Source organism: Solanum lycopersicum, chromosome 4 (genome assembly GCF_036512215.1).
Source record: "Solanum lycopersicum chromosome 4, SLM_r2.1".
Taxonomy (NCBI): Eukaryota; Viridiplantae; Streptophyta; class Magnoliopsida; order Solanales; family Solanaceae; genus Solanum; species Solanum lycopersicum.
In genome coordinates, this window is record NC_090803.1 from 56,168,114 (window position 1) to 56,190,018 (window position 21,905).

A 21,905-nucleotide genomic window follows, 5' to 3' on the forward strand; every position below is an offset into this window, starting at 1 on the left:
ATTTGTATATATTGTATCTATTATTCAACTAGAGATAGCTATTATTAATGTATAGTACTGTGTCCCTAAACCAAGCTATCCTTACTTGAAAAAAAGAAGGGGTAAAATTATACATAGATTTCCTATAAATATTAGAGTACAAAATACAGAAGGAAACAACCTCAACCAATTCATTCGGAATACATGGGAGGTTCACACAAGTAATGACGTATCAAGCTTGTGACCCATAAATTCTCCCCCTAACCAAAACTCACAAAGCCCCTAACACTACATTGTGAATGTTGATTAAGTTAGAAAGAAATTTATGGTAAGAAATTTAAGGCAAATAAAACCTAACAAATCTCCCCCTTGGTGTAACATGACATATGGAACCCCAAGAGGCCCTAAACAAGCCACTTAGTATACATCATATAAGATAAATGAGTAAAGAGTTCATAATATTGTATTTGCAAATAAAGAGCTTGACAAAAGCTGAAGTCTAAACAAAAGTCTCAAAGCATCTAGCACATCATAAGGAAAGTGATTGAGACGTAACCCAAACATCACATAAAAAGTCTGAAAATAGAAATGACATGAAAGCAATTAGTATAAATCCCACAGAATAGTCATTAATCATAATTTATCTTATTATCCATGAAAAGACACAATTAGTAACCAGTCCAAACTAGAGTTCATTAATAACTCCTTAATCTTGATTCAACTTAGGTGAGGAAAACTTTCAACCTTATGAACGCTTTCGAGACAAAAGCCCTTTCACAATAATGTATTAGTAGTATGTGAGAAATTATTTCACAACAACAATATCAATGTTTTACACTCGAAGCAACATTTATATCAATTTTCACAAAGGTACATGCATACCTTCATAAATTTACCTTTTAGATCATAAGCTTAATTCATTTAAAGTGAAGTGGAAATCTGAGTTTTAGACTTTAGTGGATAGCGGGGAAGTAGAGTGGTTTAATTTTCAGTTTTATTCGTTTCTTTTTACTTTAAAATAATTTATTTTGTCAAATTGACTTGTTATCGGGAGTGTATTTCTTACATTTTCTACTTTTAGCTTATTCACGATTCTTTTTTCAAATGGTTCAAATTCGAAATGATTGAGGTGTTCAATAGGTACAAGTCAAGTTGAGGTGTCTAAGTGAATTATGTGGACAAATTTAAGGGGTCATAAATAACTTAAGCTACTTCAATCCATGCATAAAAAGATGAAAGTGGTTAAGTTTTACTAAGAGTAGAGTGACCTGCACATGTTTTCGTATAAAATCCATAAACTATTTGACAAATAAATTAAAATAAAAATATGAAAGTGGTTCATTGTTAAACATTTGTGGGATGTTTATGTTAAGAATGATAATTTAAAGGCGTGGTTTAAGTTGAGAGTATAGTTCATGAATGCTTTTGGTCAAAAACTCTATCTTACTCCAAATGTTATGTGGTCTGATTTTCGAGTTCTAGTTCAATGAAGGGAAGGACGTAACTCACAGGTGTTGGGAGAGCCTTTCCCTGAAAAAAAACTTTATGATACTCATTCTAATACATAAGTATAATGGGTTGTTTGGAAGCTTAGTAGCTATAGTGTGCTTGCGTGTTAATGGAGATACGTGAATTCGGGCTACTAAGTGGAATGGAGGCACAAATCATAAGGAAGGAAGCTCACTCAGAAGCGAATTTCAACTACTAGTTTAGAGTATCGAAGCTCAATCGCATCGATCACACCTACAACCAGAAGAAGAAGAAAATACTTAGCGCCCTATCCTAGGATAATATAAAATTATTTGAAAGTATAAATGAGATTAGTAGATATGATATTAATGAATACTGCCGCAAAATGAACTCTTTTAAGGCATCAAATGACAATAAGAGACCCTCTCTTAAAATATAGATCAAAACAGACACTTTGACCATAAATGAGTGAATTGTTCACCTTTGCCGTTAGCTTCGTCTATTCCATCCCGAATAGTATTCGTTTTGAAGCCGGACTTTAATATAAATGTACCTATGATCAAATAGTTTTTTTATACTTTTAAGGGATAAGACCCACGTAGCCTTTTGGACTATGATTTAAGTATCAGAGACACACCTAAATTATACTAGGGTCCTATTATCTCCTTAAACTCATTTTTTTCATATTTTTGTGCACCTTTTGTGATGACGTGACACCTTCAACTACCCAAGTTAGTTCTGTTTGTACACACGCGTCCGACACCTGTCGTGTGCGTAAAAATATTCTTATTTTCTTTATCTTGTATATAAATTAAGTTAATACACATTTTTACCTTTTATCAAAACTTTTTTTTGACCATCATTCATTGTTTTCTCTCTTTATTTTCTGTTAAATTTATTTACTCCTTTTATTGTCTTCGTCTTTTGTTTTGATCTAATTTCAAATTCAATTTCAGATGTCTTGTATTAAAAATAAGTTAATTTCGAATGAATATAAAAAAAAGTGAAGAAAATCAAATAAAACATAAAAAAAACGTTAAAATTAAGGACACTTTTGATCATTTTTTTAAAAAAAGTACACATTATTTTTTAAAAAATAATCAAAAGTGAAAAGATAACAAATTAATTAAAGAAAGTTTAAAGTGAGAAAAAAAATAAAAACAAATATTTTTTTAAAAAATAAATAAAAATTATATACATACATACATACATATATATATATATATATATATATATATATATATATATATATTTTAGTCAATACATATAACTAACTAAATATAAAATTATCAATTAAAAAATAATATGTGTCCAATTTATGCACTCAATATTGCCTTCACGAGAATGAGCACACTCTTTTTCTTCCATTTTAAATTAGTTTTAGGGGAATAGTACTTAAATTTAGGTGTAGGTTAAGATTTTAGTCATAGTCTAATATTATTTGTGTCTTATGCCTATTTTTAACCTACTTATTAATTAAAAAAAGTATTCTTACACCCAAAAAAAGGAATGATATTGATATACAATCATATTTTAAATAACTTAATATAATAACGGATTGAAAATTTAAGATTTTCAAAAAAATTATCTTTTTTCAAAGTAGTTAACTGAAGTGAATAAAGTTGATTTATTCTTTTTTAATTTTCAAACAATAACAAGTAAAAAAAAATTAGACAAATAATCAAGGACATAGGGGTATTTGGTTTAATTAATCATTTTGCAAAAATCAAACAATCCTTCATCTTCCCCTATTTTCCCTTGTAATGGAAAAAACTAGCAAGTTCCAAGAGCCACACTTCAATAGCAGTCTCGAAACGCCAATTTAATAATAATAATAATAATAATAATAATAATAATAATAATAATAACAACAACAACAACAATAATGATGACGATGATAATAATAATAATAATATAGCATATTAATGAATATCAAATTGGCACTAGCAAATATGAATATAATAGGTAGAAATATAAATTACAAATCAAAACTTTCTTTAAAAAAAATTAGGATAATGAGCAAAACAAAATTCTCATTTACATTATTAAATATAAATCTAAAGCTTACGATAGTAGAAAAAAATACTTAGTATTTTTAAATAAATAGACATTGACTTGAATAAGATTTGAAATCTAACTTTAATAGGAAAATATATTAATGAAATATCTATATTCGAAATCACAATTACACACTCTAACTTTACATGAAATTCATATTTCTCTATTTTCTACACATTTATACGCTGACCTGTCATAGGAGGTAAGAACACCTCATCTAGGCGCGTGAGAAGGTGAGAACACCTTAAATTTTGACGAAAGTTTTCTCTTTCTCCAACAATCAACTTTCCCATCATCAAAAAAAATAAGTAAGGTTTAGTTATTTATGTTCATTCAAATCTTGAATTTAGGGTTTGTAATATACTCTAATTTCTTATTTAGGTCTCTAATTTGATTTTTGATTTTTCTCGAAATTCATCAAAAATGGCAAATGAAAACTTGAATAAGCTTTGTATGAATAAATCAGACCCAATGTTGCTCTTAATTTCACGAATCAACAAAAACCTAAGGGATAAAACAACAACTCGAAATAAGGGATAAATAACTAACCTTTTACTAAGCTAGTTGATAAACTATGAAATCAAGTTGAAAATACACAACAAATTCGTTCTATTATCAACAGAAATGCATATGCAAATGGAGAAGGAGATGAAAAAGAGAGAGAGAAAAAATACTTTTTATGGATCTTTTACGTTTTAGGAGGGAAATTCGGGGAAGACTAGAATTGGGAGTTGAAAAGTAGGGGACCCGGCGCGTGCAATTACGCTGGAATATTTGTTTGGTTTATATATTGTGGTCAGTGTTTAAGTGTGTAGAAAATAGAGAAATATGAACTTCATGAGGGTGTAATCGAACACCCGTAAAATTGGAGTGTGTAGTTGGGATTTTGGGTAAAGATTAGAGGGGTTTTAGACCAATTTCTCAATAAGAAATAATATAAATTACATATGTAATAATTTAAGATTTTTACTTTAAAATTAAATGGATAGTCTTTGATTACATGTTTTTACCAACTAGGAGTATTTAGTATGATTATATTGTTATTTTCATGATCTCTTAGAAGAGAAAATTCATGTCTTTGAACCCGTGATTATTAAATTGAATGTTCTATTTAGAGTATGTTCAGTGTAGAGCACATCTTCATTATGCATAATAGTCTATCTTCAACTAAGTTGTGAAAAAATCTCTATCTTAATATTAAAATGAGTGGGGGATTGTTGGCGTCACATTTTAATACAAATAAAAGTATATTATATGTCACATTATATATCATGTTATGTCTATGGACATTACATTTGTGCCTCTTTACTCTCGTTAATTGTGGAAGAAAGTGGTGATTAGTTTTTAGTAACTTATGTAACTACCAATTTTTCGTTTCATCCATTATTCTATATTTATGTCTTGTAACTTATGTAACATTTGAGTCATTCATTTGGAAAATTCACTACCCACTATCTCCTATTCATTGCAAGGAAGAATTCATCACCTATAAATAGTGTAGTCTTCATTTGTGTTGATATAGGAGAAGAAACAAGAGAAGTACAAGAGAAAGCATAGAGTGAAAAAGATGAGTAATATTTTATTGAGGTTAGTGTAGTTAAACATAGAGTTGAGACATAGAAAATATTCTAAGTCTTGAACTATATTCACTATACAAAAGAGAGTATTATATGTTGAAGGAAGGTGTTCTTTTGTGGAGCTTTGGACTCTTCAACTAATCCGGTGTTGTTTGAGTTATACACTGTTGTTGGGTTGTTGTATCCTGGAGGGGACAAATCAAGAGCCATATTGCTGGATCGGTGTAGATTATGCCGCAGTGGGCTTAAATCTCCTTAAAGAGAGCGATATATCCGTGCCTCGGCCTAAAGATTATATATTCATTTTTGTTCATTTTATTTTAACTGTAATTTATTATTGTATTGTGGTATATTACACAAACACATGTTCTAGTACTTATCTGTTAGAACCCCCAAACTCTTATGGTAATCAATAGCTGACCCAAATACCCCTGATTCGGGATGAAGTCATGTTCTTGTTTTTATCTTATTGTGCCTCGATTACTTCAACACGTACCCTTGACACACACCTCTGCAAAAGTTAAACCTTAAAGAACGAAAAATGATTTGTAAATTCTGTTTTTCCTCCACTATAAGTTTTATCACCTTCTAAAAATTTGTGATGTTGGATAAATTGAATATAATGTATATATATGTTATGGTACCAAAAAGGCAATCAATAGTGTCGTTGTCAACAACTGAAGCAGAGTATCGGGCAGCACAATAGAGCATGTGGCTTATGCAGTTGATGAAGGATTTACAACAACTAGTTGGCTACTCAGTTATCTTATATTGTGACAGTCAATGAGCAATTTGCTTGGCCAAAACCCTGTTTGTTCATGCAAGGACTAAGCACAAGGAAATGCATTATAAATCACATTTTACTATATCTAGAATCCTAAAAATCACTGAAAATTTTGTGATCATTGTTATAGTAATGCACTGAAGACACTTTTCTTGATCACATAAGATATAATTTCTTACAAATCTAATTTAAATACATAGCAAAGAACCTTCTCTATGCCTTCTTTTATTTGTCAATTTATATCCAAAATCAACAGAAATTCTAATCCTTTTGAATTGTTACAAAAAAATAGGCGGACATTAAAATTTGAAAAAGCTGATGCCATCAAGGTTGATGAGGAGTGGCAATTAAGTAAAGATCACCCTTTTCTAGCAGCAGTCATTCCAGCCGATTCAGTCAAGTGCAAGTCTTTTGGCTCCATTCCAATCGAAGTGATAAAGCAATTGAGCCAAGGGCAAATGATATCCCGGGACAAATCCTTCTCCCTCCACCAAACGCAAGATACTCAAAATTGTTACCAATAAAGTCTGCTCAAGTCTCTCCGGCTTAAAGCTTTCTGCATCATCCCAATAATTTGGATCTCTTGCCAATGCCCAAACATTAACCAGTACAATATATGTAGCCGTTTATTTCAGTTTCTTCCCTACATTCTCTTGGTACCAAAAGTGGAACTGGTGCATGAAGTCTCATTGTTTCTTTAAATATTTTAACATTTCCACATCATTTTTATCAAACTTCACTTTGTCTCTTAAAGCGATGTCGCGTCTATCATAACAAATAAGGTCCACCCAAGAGTTTAGGCCTAGATTGCAAAAACGATGTCATGAGTTTTTAATACTTGTTTTGCCATATCAGGAGATGTGACCACAATTGCAGAAACTTTACCAAGTTGAAGGTGCATGAGCGGTCCATATTTTTTCACTAAATCTCGAAGAACACGGTGAGGAAGTCCATCAGCCAGGTGATGCATACTTCCTATAAAAGGAAGTTTCCATGGACTAGGAGGCAATTCTTTTGTTTGGCTATTATTGGAGAAGTATTTTTTCCATTTCCTTAACAAAAAGTGAAAAGATATGAGAAGAAAAATGGAAACCAATTGCATTTTGAAAAATATTTTGATTCATCAAACCTCAATAGAAGTGTGTTGTTTTAGAAGCTTCAAAGTGCTAAATGTTCACTATTTCTTCGGTCTCAATTTACGTTACCATATTTTAATTTTAATAGTTAAACTTTTCAATTTTAATCGTAAATTCAAACATAAAAAAATTAAAATAAAGATAAATTTTCTCGACTCTCAAAATCTGAAAGCTGCCATGTCATTATTGATCATTTTTAGGAGTCAAATAAATTCAGCTTACTTGAAGAATAAACAAATATTATTTATGTAATAATTCCCAATAATAAAGGATGGCGCAGACGACTCGTAACCTATTATAATATAATTGTTTGACCTTTTTGTATAGTAATCAAAATTGCTGCTTGTTGTTATTTTGATTTCCCTAAATTTAATTAGTGTACACTGTTTTTTAAAATTGTGAGACCGTTTTGTGCATGTCTTTTACTTTTATATTCATATCTTTCGATTAAAGACTTATTACTTTGAATATCATTGATATTTGTGTAAATTTTAATAACTATCTTGAATAAAAAATCGAAGATTTATCAAGAAAAATACTTCAATTATAAAATATCCCAATGGCCGCCCTCCCATTAGGTTTTCATGTAAAAAAAATAAGATGAATTATTTCACGCAAATAGATATATAATTTACTTTAGAGCAAAAAATTTAAAATTATTCGATCAACACTGCTTAATGATGTTGACATGTATTCATTTTACACTCAATAAGATTATTTAGTGCATCTCCAACCTTATACTCTATTTTACTCTCCAACTGCTCTTCTTGTTGATCAAGGAGTTGCTGCATTGGATATCCAGTGGCGGATCTAGGATTTGAAAGTTATGAATGCTCACTTTTTAGCATAGAAGAAAAGAAAAAAATGCAAGAAATAAAGGCAAACATACAGCAATGAAATTATAGAAGAGAAAAACTGTCTTTTAAAAAAAACTTCAAGGGCAAAATTTTTTAAAAATTATTTAATCAACACCACTTAATGATATTGATCAAGAATTCATTTTACATAATGAGTTTAGTTAGTGCATAATCAACCTTATACTCTATTTTACTTTCCAACTGCTCTTCTTATTGTTCAAGGAGTTGTTGCGCCGGATACCCAGTGGTGAATCCAGGATTTGAAGGTTATGGCCTCTCATTTTTTTTAGCGTAGAAGAAAAAACAAAAAAAAGAGACAAATAGCAGTGAGAAGCAAAAAAAAGGCAAACATATAGAGTAAAAATGTTTGAAAAAAAAAACCTTCACTAGGACTTGAACATTCAACGCTTGGGGTCATTTGCGCAAGCCTTACCTTGCATCTGAGAACCAAACCTTCCATCAAACATTTTGGTTAATAGGGTCTCAAGAATTAATTATATGAACTTTTCATTATTTACAATGAACATATACAAATTTCCGTTAGACCCCTATGTATACCCAATGAACTTACCCACCAATTGATTAGAGTCGTATTCCATGGAATTTTGGACGAGGGGCAATATGTTAGTCAATGATAGTTAGAAATGTTGGTGATAGTGGACAAAATGGTATTGGAGAATCAATTCCTAGTAACTAGATAGCAAATAACAAATCATCAACTCACCCCGAAGTTACAAATAAAATTTTCAAGCATATGACTGGTTGGAATTCGTCTTGTTGAACCTCAATATAAGTTGTCTTTAGAAGTTGGTGACAACTTAGAACATCTTTTTGCCATGATAGTGGCATGAGAGGCTACTGGCTCAGGTGTAAGGTCTTACAAGTATCACAAAAGTAACGTCTGAAAGTTCAATATGATTGTCGCGCCCCATTTTCGCAGAAAACGGGTTTTGTGCACGACCTAACAACTCTTTTGGGATTTTTGAGTTTTGGAGTCGCCACCTAACGAGTTAAGGCGCGTTAGGGCACCTATCTAAACTAACTAAGTCTAACTAAGGTCAACGAGCCAGAGATTTGGGTAAGGGTTCAAATTATCTCGAGGGGAAGGTGTTAGGCATCCCTCGAGGTCCACAAGTGCGGGTCCTGGCCGTATCTCATGCAATCTATGTGGGGGGTACAAGTAGCAATCAAGGTCGTTTAATTTATTAATTTATTTAATCTTACTAAGTGATAACAAATATAAAACAATTAATACTATTAATTTAAGCATGCAACGCTAGGTGATGACAACAAATAAACAATCAAGTTTTATTTAAGCATGAGACTAAGTTATAAACAAAATTTATAAATATTAAACAATTAATATGTGAGAAAGTAAGGTTTTGAAAATCAAGCAAGTTTGAATATGAATTTTTATTTTAAAAAAATGTTTGTTTCTTTATAGGGATGATGCCACGATATTATTGATCGCGCTCCTCCACCATAGAAACAATTTTGATTTGAGGTCGGTATATAAAAAAAAAAGTTATGTTTTGAAAAATGATTTAAAAGATTTAGTTCACACGTAGGCACATAAACATTTACACATAAATGCACATAATTCTTTTTTGAAATTCATGGGAAGTGGTACTTCCGGAGACGCGTCGGGTTTAAAAAAATTGGAACTAGACCTCGTAGTTCCTTTGACTTTCCCACTAACGATAGGTTAGGAGATAGTACTTTATAATTTATTTCAAAAATAAGCAGAGTCATAATCAATCCAAAATTTAAAGAAAGATTGAATTATGTTGAAAGGTTTTGATATGAAATATTTTTAAACTAAGTAACTTGCTAGATGCATAAAATGATTCTAATTTAAATAAAATAAAGTTGCATAATGAAGGCGGAAATCTTCAAGAGGACAAATAGGATTTCTAATGATATTAACTAATTTTAAGGGGAGGGCACAAATATGCACAAACAAATTTTGTTAAAAATTATTTACAAACCTATAGACATGATTTCTAGGTGTTTAAAAAAAACAATGTAACATATATATGCATGATTTTGTAAATGATATGAACAAATTAAACCTTAGACATGGTTTCTACATGACAAGATGATGCTAAAATTATAACATTATTAAAACACCTAATCGGCCTATTAAGTTACTATGATTTGCTTTTAACATTAACGGAATCTAGTTTATTATTTTTTAGACTTCATTAACAAAAGTGTCAAGCAAATTGAAAATTGATTAGATTATAACACCTATAAACATTAAATCTAGGTGGTTAAAGACAAACCTATAGGCATGATTTCTAAAAATATAACGAACAAATAAGCATATAAATCCCCCTCCCCTAGACGACCCCCAAATAAATTTATTATATGATCTTTAGGGTTACAATTGTTACATCATTCGAATAAATAAAATAGCGAAAAAAATAAAAATATATAGATATATATATATACATTCAAACAAATAAATAAATCCTTCTTCAGTTAATCTTCAACTTGAACTTCAAATATGAAACCTGTCAAAGTAATTAAATAACTACACAAGTAATCACACTTGTTAGTTAAGGTGAGACAATATGCAATCGTTTAATGACGAATTCTACATACAAAACAATAGCTTACACAAATTGTGAATGTAAAGATAGTGTGAATGTTAAGATACTAACCCGTTAAGCAAAACGAATTGATTCAACCTTTACTCGAACAAAGTAATAAGATAGCAAAGAAGAACCCTTGAATAATTACCGGAATATTAATGTTTTGTTAAGTAGCAAGAGAGCAAATGAGAGAAGGGAGAATGATGCGAGAGTTTTGTGATTGAGAGTGAATGAATGTCCATGAATGAATAAAAGGAGCTCTTTATATAGTAGAGGAGGGGGAAACAAATAAGGGAAATAAATATTTAAAGAAATCAATTATAATACAATTTTCCTTATTTTAAAGGATATCCAAATCAGAAAATATGGTATTACTAAATATAAACAAGTAAGAATAAATTAATAGAGCAAGATATTTATTTTTCCTTAAATAACAAAAGGTTAAAATCAGATTTAATTTATTGTACCAAAACATGAGCAACTAAATATGACAAGGAAATAATAAGGTTGTCATAAACAAACAAGTAAGAATAATTAAGCCAAATATTAAAGGAAGGAGATATTAATTAATATTATTATTATTTTTTTATTTTAAAGAAGAGCCAAATTAAAATTTTAAAATATTTAAAAGTCAAATTAAAATTTTCGAATATTTGCTACCAATTAATTATCAACAAATAAATATACGGGAAGAACACCAAACATGAAGGATGAATAAATCAAAGACCGTAATCAATAATATGCTAGCAGCTATTCAACAATCATATGAAATTAAAAAAAAATAATTAAAAGGATGACAAGAAATCAATATCCGCCAAGGTTATTCGAATTGATCAGACAATAATCAATTAAACATACCAAGCATAAGCTAGTATTAACAAATTGACATCATTTGAACATTTATAGCAAGAATAATGAGACAGTAGATAAATATTATTAACAAGCATGTACGAATTAAACGAATGTAGTAACAACTTAAAACCTTCGAAACTTCGCCGGAGTTGCTTCTCGCCAAGCTGTTGTCCGATTTTTCTTGTCCTCGCTGCTGCTGGTGGCGCTGGTGTCGGCGTTGTCGGAGCTGCTGTCACTGCTGTCGGACTGCTTCCCTGTCAAACCTGCAAGAAGAAAAAAGGAAAAAGAGGACGAAGGAGAAGAGGAGACGAGAAGAGGGGAGAAGTAGAGAGGGAGAAGTGGAAAATGACGGGAGAGGGAGGAAGGGGCGGCGCCGCCTGGCTGCTGCTCGCCATGGCTGCTGGTCGCATGACGTTGCTGGAGGCCCGCCGGAGGCTGCTTGGTTGCTGATGGGAGGCGCTGGTACCTGCAAACAAGAAGAAGAAGAGAAAATAGAAGAGGAAGGGGAAGAAGATGAGAGAAAGGGGGAGAAGGGGGACAACGGGAGAGGGGAGAAGAAGGGGAAGAGAGAGAGGAGAGGCGGCTTGGAGAGGGGGGAGGAAGAGAATGAGAATTATTTTTAGGGATTAGAGTCTTTTAGTTTAAAATATGTAGATTAAATCTGGACCATTGATTTTAGAAGAGATGAGGGGTTAGGATTAGATCTACGAATTAATTAAGATGGACGGATGAGATCAAAAGATCATTTCTTGAAATTAGATGAGTTAGATACGGAATGGCTAAAATTGCAATTAAAATTGACTAGAATTGAAAGGAAGAGATGGCTATGATTGTAATAAAATTTTAATTGGAGTGGCTAGAATTGAAAGAAATTGGAATAGAATAGGCTAGAATTTAAAATTTAAGGAAAGTGTAGGAATTACTATTTAATCAAAATACTACATATATTAAAATATTTTTATATAATTGAAAATCATTTAAATTTTAACATTTGAAATTCAGTAATAATTTTAAAATATTTTAATAATATTTACGATAATTTTATAGAATAAAACATACTAATATATAATTTTCAAGCAAAGTCGATTAAAAATTCTAAAATTTAAAATACGTATTTAATCGAATAGTATTCCTAAAAATGGTCAAAGGTCGGTCAAAATTGGGTGTCAACAGCTGCCCCTTGGTTGATTGAGAATGAAGAATGAATTGTCAGGCAACCAACGTTGACTTAGAAGCCGATTTTGTCTGACCGGCGAAAGATGTCAGTTGGATCAATTGAAACGATATAGAGTTGAAAAGGGTACGACCGAGACTTTGGTATTAAGCCGCCTACATATCTCTGGTTATACGAGAATCAGGTCGTGTGTAGTTCTAGATTCAAGAGCAAGCGAAACTCTTAAAAGTTGAAAGAGCGGTAAGGTATTCGGAAGGCACGATATCGGCTTGAATGGATAAGACTAGAGTAGCGAGAAAAGAGAGATTGAGAGGCTGAAAGAGCGTGACAGAGAAGCGAAAAGAGCATGATAGAGTAAGGCTATCAGCCTTTGAGCGAGGGTTCGGAGTATGAAAAGTGAAGAATTGATAGAGTCATTGTTGTGATAGAGGATAGCGTGATAATTGTAATCAAGGGCGATCGATCATATCTGCAAATTCTAGATAATATGTTAGCTTATAAATAGATAAAGTATGACCAATAATAATAAAATATGAGTTCTAAATAGAAAAGAGGTGATAAAAACATATCTGTTTGAGACGTAGTGCAAGCCTTGATAGTCTTCAACTTCTCGAAGGATTGAACCCATCTCTGAAGAATGACGTCAAACTCCAATAGATTTGATACTATAAGATATAATAATATAGACGAAAATATCTAGTTATAAGGAGAGTCTAAACGTCATTTTAAGGCGGACGAGCCTAAGTGTCGTTTTAAGGCGGACAACCTAAATATCTTATAAAGCGAACAAAATATCTTATAAAGCGGACGAACATAAATGTCCTATGAGGCGGACAAGCCTAAATGTCCCTTTAAAGTGGACGGCCTAAATGTTCTATAAGATGGACAAACCTAAATGTCGTTTTAAGGCGGATGAGCCTAAATGTCCTATTGTAAGGCGAACGAGCCTAGATGTCGTATTGTAAGGCGGACGAGCCTAGCTGAAGAGATAGAAAGTCACAGTGGCGAGTTGAATCCGAAGATATCTTCATGGTAGCCTGAATGATAGATGAGTAGTGAAACGATAGTGCGAGTAGCCAAGAAGTTGTCGGAGCCTTTGTTTTGTAAACAAGTGAACAATCGTTCAAACGGCGACTTTGTCTGTAATCTGCATAACTGTAACTTGTAATAGAGTGATTAGAGCAGAAAAAGCGGTAAATGTAAACATGATGCAATTTCCCATATTGACCATGAATGTTTGCCTTAAGACCATGCAAAATGACGTCTTAGGCTATGATGTCTAGGGCCATGATATGCAGGGTGTATCCTCAGGTCATGAAAATGTTGTCTGTAGGCCATGAAAATGACGCCTTTAGACTATGACACCTTCGGATTATGATAGACAGGAATTAAACCCTTAGGCCATGATATGATGTCCGCAGGCCATGAGGATGATGCCTTTAGACTATGATACCTTAGGGACATGGTAAGCATAAAATAAGTCCTCAGGCCATGACATGAAGTCCGCAGGCCATGAAAGATGACGCCTTTGGAGGATGACGCCTTTGGAATATAAATGATGAGTAAAGAGAGCGTATCTGTTTTTGACATCTGTTGATACTCTTGTGACTTGATTTGATTCGGGCGCATGTAAACTTCGAGCACGATGCATTCTTGAGCTTATGCAAACTTCGGGCACAATGTAGTCTCGGGCACAATGCGATGATGCATTTCTTCGGGCACATGCAATATCGAGCACATGCAATGATGCATTTCTTCGGGCACATGCAATATCGAGCACAATGCAATGATGCACTTCTTCGGGCATAATGTAATATCGGGCACATGCAGTATCGAGCATATGTAATGGTGCATTTCTTCGGGCATATAAAATATCGAGCGCATGCAATAATGCAATTCTTCGAGCATAAGTCAATATTGGGCATATGCGATGATGTATTTCTTCGGGCACATGAAATATCGAGCACATGCGATGATGCATTTCTTCGGGCACATAAAATATCGAGCGCATGCAATAATGCAATTCTTCGAGCATAAGTCAATATTGGGCATATGCGATGATGTATTTTTTCGGGCACATGAAATATCGAGCACATGCGATGATGCATTTCTTCGGGCACATAAAATATCGAGCGCATGCAATAATGCAATTCTTCGAGCATAAGTCAATATTGGGCATATGCGATGATGTATTTCTTCAGGCACATGCAATATCGAGCACATGCAATAATGCATTTCTTCGGGCACATGCAATATCGAGTGGAATGCAATGATGCATTTCGGCATTCTCGGGCATAATATAATGATGTAGTTCTTTGAGCATAGTGTGATATCAGGCGTAGGTGCAAAATGATGCAATATCGGGCATAATGTAATTTGTCAGCACAGCAGCTGCATTGAGGGCATACAGTAGCTTGGGCGTTCGCCTTATTGGAAGGGTCGAGTGTCATATGTCGGGCTCAAATGTGGTGATGTTGATTGTTGCAGTTGCCTTTGTATACGTACCTGTATTTTCTACATTCAAAGAAAAATAGTTAGTTTTAAGGGGGAAGGTTGATCTGTATCCATGATTTGGCGCAGCGTGCTCCTTTGGCTTGCCATCCACACCTCTTCGAGTGTCTGTTTATTTTTTCATAAAAAGGGGGAAAGATAAGAGAAAAAAGAAAAAGAATAATAATAAAATAAAAAATAAAAAATAAATTTTTTTGAAAGATTATCATTTAATAAAAGCTAATGTCAAATCTTTGACCATGACATAGGTTGAAACTTTATAACGTCTGACTCAAGAGTGGAGCTATCATTTAATCTTCGTTGTAAGCTGACTGCTTGTTGAGAAGAAACTTTCGGTAAAATTTTGAGTTTACTCAAAATTTCTGCCCCAGTATGAAGATGTGCCAGGAGAAATCTTAATGGAATTTTTGAGATCCTCTCAAAAATTCTGCCCCAGTTATCAATAGAAAAGGGGGAAATGAAAGTTTTATTTATAATAAGACCGAACCCCATAGGAGTGCCTACGTATCCCCTCTTAAATGGGAATCAGGTCTGACGTAGTTCCAAATTACAAACGAGCATGCATCAATCTCTAGATGTAATACTTTATCACAGAATCTGAATTGATAGGTTTTGGCCAAACTTCTCCATCCATTTCTGCAAGTATGAGGGCTCCGCCGGTCAGTACTCGAGAGACTATGTACGGACCTTGCCAATTTGGTGAAAATTTACCCTTTGCCTCGTCTTGATTTGGAAAAATCCGCTTCAAAACCAATTGCCCAGGTGAGAAATGTCTGGGTTTAACCTTCTTGTTGAAAGCTCTGGCCATTCTATTCTGATAGAGCTGACCATGACAAATGGCGTTAATTCTTCTTCCATCTATTAATGCCAAATTCTCTGCCCGACCTTGTATCCAATCAGCATCACTCAACTTTGCTTCTTGGATGATCCTTAGGGAAGGTATCTCAACTTCGGCGGGTATCACAGCTTCAGTGCCGTATACTAAGAAGTAAGGTGTGGCCCTGTGGAAGTTCTGATTGTGGTACGATACCCCAGCAATGCGAAAGGTAGCTTTTCCTGCCAGTGTTTGTGATTATCGATCATCTTGCGCAATATCCTTTTGATGTTTTTGTTTGCCGCCTCAACAACCCCATTCATCTGTGGCCTGTATGCTGTAGAGTTTCGATGACTGATCTTGAACTTCTCACACATTGATCTCATCAGGTGACTGTTTAGGTTGGTGCCGTTATCGGTGATGATTGACTCAGGAATTCCAAACCTACAAATAATGTTGTTTTTGACAAAGTCATCCACAACTTTCTTTGTCACTGATTTATGGGAGGTGGCCTCAACCCACTTGGTGAAATAGTCAATTGCAACAAGAATGAATCTGTGCCCGTTGGATGCTGTTGGCTCGATTGGACCAATGACATCCATGCCCCATGCTGCGAACGGCCAAGGTGAACTAGTGACATGGAGTTCGTTGGTAGGTACTCGAATCATATCTGCGTGAGTCTGACATTGATGGCATTTCTGGACGTAGCGAATGCAGTCTGTCTCCATAGTTAGCCAATAATATCCTGATCTCAGAATCTTCTTTGCTAATGTAAAACCGTTCATGTGAGGGCCACAAGTGCCTGCATGTATCTCTTCGACCAGCCTGCGAGCCTCTCTTGCTTCGACGCATCTTAGCAGTCCCAAATCGGGAGTTCTCCTATAGAGGATTTCCCCACTTAAGAAGAATTGGGTTGCTAACCTTCGAATTATACGCTTTTGTACACTTGTTGCATCTTCTGTGTATTCACCACTCTTCAAATATCTTCTAATGTCATCGTACCAGGGCTTTCCATCAGGCTCTTCCTCAACATGGAAACAATAAGCTGGTTGTTCATGTATATGAATGTGAATAGGATCGATGTAATTGTAATCAGGGTGTCGAATCATAGAAGACAGAGTGGCTAAGGCGTCTGCAAATTCATTTTGGACCCTTGGTACATGTCTAAATTCTGTTTTGACAAACCTTTTACATAGCCTGTGCACGCACTCCAAATATGGTAACAACTTTCGATTTTTTGTTGCCTAATCACCTCGAACCTGATGGATCAATAGGTCTGAATCCCCTATTATTATCATTTCCTGGACATCCAAGTCGATCGCCCGTCGGAGACCTAGTATGCAGGCTTCCTTATTTGGCCATATTATTTGAGCAAAGGAATCTGAGTTTTGCTGATACTGGATAATGTTGCCCGGTGGGTGAGATCAAAACAGCCCCAATGCCGCATCCATTCAGATTTTTAGCTCCATCAAAGAACATTCTCCATCCATCATATTCTTCAGAAATGTCCTCTCCCATAAAAGCCACCTCTTCATCTGGGAAGTAGGTCTTCAGCAGTCTGTAATCATCGTCCACGGGATTCTCTGCCATATGGTCTGCTAATGCCTGTGCTTTCACTGCTTTTTGCGTGACATACACTATGTCAAACTCGCTCAACAGTATCTGCCATTTTTCCAGTTTACCTGTGGGCATAGGCTTTTGAAAGATATACTTCAAAGGATCCATCCTTGAAATCAGATAAGTAGTATGCTATGAGAGGTAATGTCGTAACTTTTGGGCAACCCATGTTAGAGCACAACAGGTACGCTCTAATAGAGAGTATCGGGTTTCGCACAATGTGAACTTCTTGCTCATATAATATATTGCTTGCTCCTTCCTCCCTGTTTCATCGTGTTGTCCCAAGATGCAACTGAAAGCATTATCCAATACTGAAATATACAAAAGTAATGGTCTACCTGACTCTGGTGGCACCAATACAGGAGGATTGGATAGATAGTCTTTGATCTTGTCAAATGCCTGTTGACATTCACTTGTCCATTTCACTGCAGCATCCTTTTTTAACAGCTTGAAGATAGGTTCACAGATGACAGTAGACTGAGCAATGAAACGACTGATGTAGTTAAGTCGCCCTAAGAAACTCATTACCTCCTTCTTGCTCTTTGGTGGGGGAAGATCACGAATGGCTTTGATATTCGACGGGTCCAATTCTATACCTCGACGACTGACAATGAAACCTAAAAGCTTTCCAGCGGGCACACCAAAGACACATTTTGCCGGATTCAGTTTCAGATTGTACTTGCGTAGCCTGGCAAAGAATTTCCGTAAATCCTTCAAATGATTTAAACTTTCCTTTGATTTGATGATGACATCATCCACATAAACTTCAATTTCCTTATGGATCATGTCATGAAACAAAGTAGTCATCGCTCTCATGTACGTAGCCCCAGCATTCTTTAATCCAAAAGGCATCACCTTGTAGTTATAGACGCCCCACGGCGTGATGAAGGCAGTTTTCTCAGCGTCGTCTTTGTGCATCTCAATTTGATGATAGCCGGCAAAGCAATCCACAAATGACTGAGTTTCGTGCTTAGCACAATTGTCAATCAGTATGTGTATGTTTGGTAATGGAAAGTTATCTTTAGGGCTAGCTTTATTGAGATCTCGGTAGTCCACGCAAACTCTGACCTTGCCGTCTTTCTTGGGCACTTGAACGACATTTGCAAGCCAAGTTGGGTATTCTGTCACTTGGAGTATCCCAGCATCTAATTGCCTTGATACTTCTTCTTTGATTTTCAAACTCATCTCGGGCTTGTATTTTCTCAGCTTCTGTTTTACCGGAGGACATGCTGGATCAGTGGGCAGTCGATGGGCTACGATTGAAGTACTTAGCCCTGTCATGTCTGCGTAGGACCACGTGAAAATGTCCTTATTCTTTATGAGAAACTCGGTATACTCTTTCTTGTCTTCTTTTGTCATATGGATGCTTACTCGGGTTTCTTGTATCACCTCTGCATTTCCCAAATTCACCACTTCTGTCTCTACCAAATTTGGATTGGGTTTTCCCTCGAATTCCTCAACCCTTTTGATTAACTCCTCGGGAACCTCATTGTCTTCGACTTCTTCTAAGTCATTAATGTTAAGTTGAGCTGTCTCATTGTATGCCACGGTCTCAGATTCGACATTTTTATAATGAATTTTGCTGGTGAGAAAAAAAATAGCAAAAAATTAAATACAAGACAAAAAAATGGGGAAAAGAACTTTATTGATAAAGATTTGAAAATTTCATAAGTCCTCATTCGAAAGCAATACAGGGGACGGGAATTAAAACATTTATTAAAAACTCTTTTATTTGAATTAAAACTTGATAGAAAAACATCTTCCAAGGCTACCCAGATGCTCGACGAGGTCTGGATGGAGTCGAGGTCCAGTTGCTGACGATGATCTTTGCCTCCTTGCTTCCACTAGGGCCCCCTTTCTCCTCCTCGGTTATCACGACGTTGCAAACTTTCCCCTCTTCTTTGGTTAGCGATAACCCCTTCAAGTCGTCTGAGATCTCATCAATATTGTCTCCCATGAAACCTGCTGATCGAAATGATTGATACAATAGCGGTATGGGTTTCTTCAATGGATAGTAGTACCCATCTCTAGGTGGTCGCCAATCGAGCCATTCTTCGGTGGTGTATTTATAACCCAAACCAAAAGTGGTGGAATGTCGAACAGGCTGTATAGGTTCGACTATCCCTTGTAATTCAGCCCCCAAACCTTTCCCAAGCTCGAAACCGAACCAGGCCATCATATCTATGATTTTTTGGCTGAACCAAGGTTGCAACTCAATATTACCAACAAGCTCCACTGTATGGTACATTTCGCCATCCATATTCTCTCTTCCTTCAATCGTGTATACAGGATGCCCTTTTTCCCCATGGACTACAACCTCTTCGTAATCCCATTCAAACTTCAGGCATTGGTGAAGAGTAGATGGAACCGCTCCAGCCATATGAATCCATGGACGACCCAACAATAAGTTGTACGATGAAGGGATGTCCAAAATTTGGAAAGCTATGGGGAAAGTGACAGGACCAATGAGCATGTCCAAGGTTATCTCCCCAATAGTGCCTCTCTGAGAGCCGTCAAATGCCCTCACATTCATCTTCCATGTCTGAATTTTTGCACTATCCACACCCAGCCTCGTCAGTGTGCTCAGAGGGAAAATGTTTAAACCTGAACCTGCATCAATTAATGCTTTGTTTATCACCTTATCCTGATACTGAACCGAAATGTACAAAGCTTTATTGTGAGTTGTTCCTTCGATTGGCAGTTCATCTTTGTGAAAAGATATTTTGTAAGCCTCAAAGACCTGCCCCACCATTTGGGATACCTCTCCATGAGTGATGTTAGACGGGACATAAGCTTCACCAAGGATCTTCAGAAGGGCGTCTCGATGAGTTTCGGAAGATTGTAGTAACTCCAGAATTGATATTTGGGAAGGGGTTTTACTCAGCTGCTCAATGACAGAGTATTCTTTAGCTTTAACCTTTTTCCAAGTACTTTGATCCTCGAGCTCTATGACTGGCGCTTTGGATTTGCTAGAGCTTCCCTGAACCAAATTTTCAGAAGTGTAAATTCTTCCAGATCTGGTGACCCCTGTTGCAACATCTGTCTCTTCCACATTTGTTTCTCTTTTGTTGTAATCCCAAGGTACAGCATGTGTGTCACATTGTATTGGGGAGGATGCCTTATAGACAGCGAATGGTGGTCTGGGTGCAGCAACTTCTACTTCAAATGGGGCGAGTCCTTGCACTATTAGTGGTGCTTGGGCAGTGGTAGGCATGGCTTCCTCTGTTTCGACGGCCCAGATAGATTCTTCCCAATCCCAGACATCACCAGCTTCCACCATGTTGACTTGATGGTTAGGGAGAGGATTATTCGCAACATTCGGTGTAGGATCCTTCAGTTGGATGGTTTTTGTATCAATCAACATTTGAACCTTATCCTTAAGGGCTCTGCAAACTTCGGTGGTGTAGCCCTTCATCCCAGAATGGTAGGCGCAGACCTTGTTAGGGTCGTACCATTTCGCGCGAACATCCACAGGTAATGCAGGAATTGGAGAGACGTACCCAGCCTGTTTCAGTCTCTCATAAAGTTGTGCTATGGGTTCAGCCAAAGGGTTATAGGTTTTTGTAGGTCTTCTTTCATAGGAAGGTCTGTTTCGGTATTTTGGTGTTTGAGTGGGTGGTGGAGTTTGGAAGTGTGTTGGTTGAACATTATAGACAGGATATGAGGCATGCAAATATTGAGGAGGAGCATTTTGGTAATATATTGGCATGGGTTGGGGAGATATAGGGGGTGGAGCTGAGGGATGTTGAGGGTATGGGGTGTGAAGGTATGGGGTGTGAGGGTATGGGGATGGTGGTGGGTTTGTTGTCTTGTGCCTCAAAGGGGTCCTAGTTCCATGAGCCATCATTACAGAACCTGTTTTCTTTCGACTCTCTGTCATTCCACCAGATTGCAGAGCCTTGTTGGTTGCTTGTAAAGCCTCTAAGTTGATGATAGTCCCATTCTTTATGCCTTCTTCAATTCTTTCGCCTAGTTTGATGATTTCAGCGAAACTCTTTTCAGCCACCAGCATCATTCGGTCATAGTATTGTGGTTCTTGGGCACGGATGAAATAGTCTTTCATTTGAGATTCTTCCATAGGGGGTCTGGCCCTAGCCGCCTCAGACCTCCAGCTTATGGCATATTCTCTGAAGGATTCACTCGGTTTCTTCTTTAGGTTCTGAATGTAAAACCAATCAGGCGCATTTTCAATATTGAAACCAAACCTATTCATGAAGTCAGTTGCCATATCAACCCATTTTATCCATTTCCGCGAGTCTTGCTCAATGTACCATGATAGGGCCTCCCCAGTAAGACTCCTCATGAACAACTTCATGAGTATCCTCTCATCTCTCCCCACCCCTACAAGTTTGTCGCAATACATTCGTAGGTGGGCTTTGGGATCCCCAATGCCATTGAACGTCTCAAACTTCGGTCAGTTCCACATCAGGATGCATACACAGATCCTCATAGCCCAATCCTCCCAACTTTTTGTTTCCT

The 21,905-nt window shown here is 35.8% G+C and overlaps 1 protein-coding gene across 1 annotated transcript; it reads right to left on the reverse strand.

Annotated features, from left to right (window-relative positions):
• Window positions 1-19,194: 19,194 nt before the first annotated feature.
• LOC138348188 (uncharacterized) lies at window positions 19,195-21,789 on the reverse strand. Its single transcript, XM_069296811.1, has one exon. It carries the CDS (start codon window positions 21,787-21,789, stop codon window positions 19,195-19,197), a length of 2,595 nt encoding a protein of 864 aa, XP_069152912.1.
• Window positions 21,790-21,905: the final 116 nt, after the last annotated feature.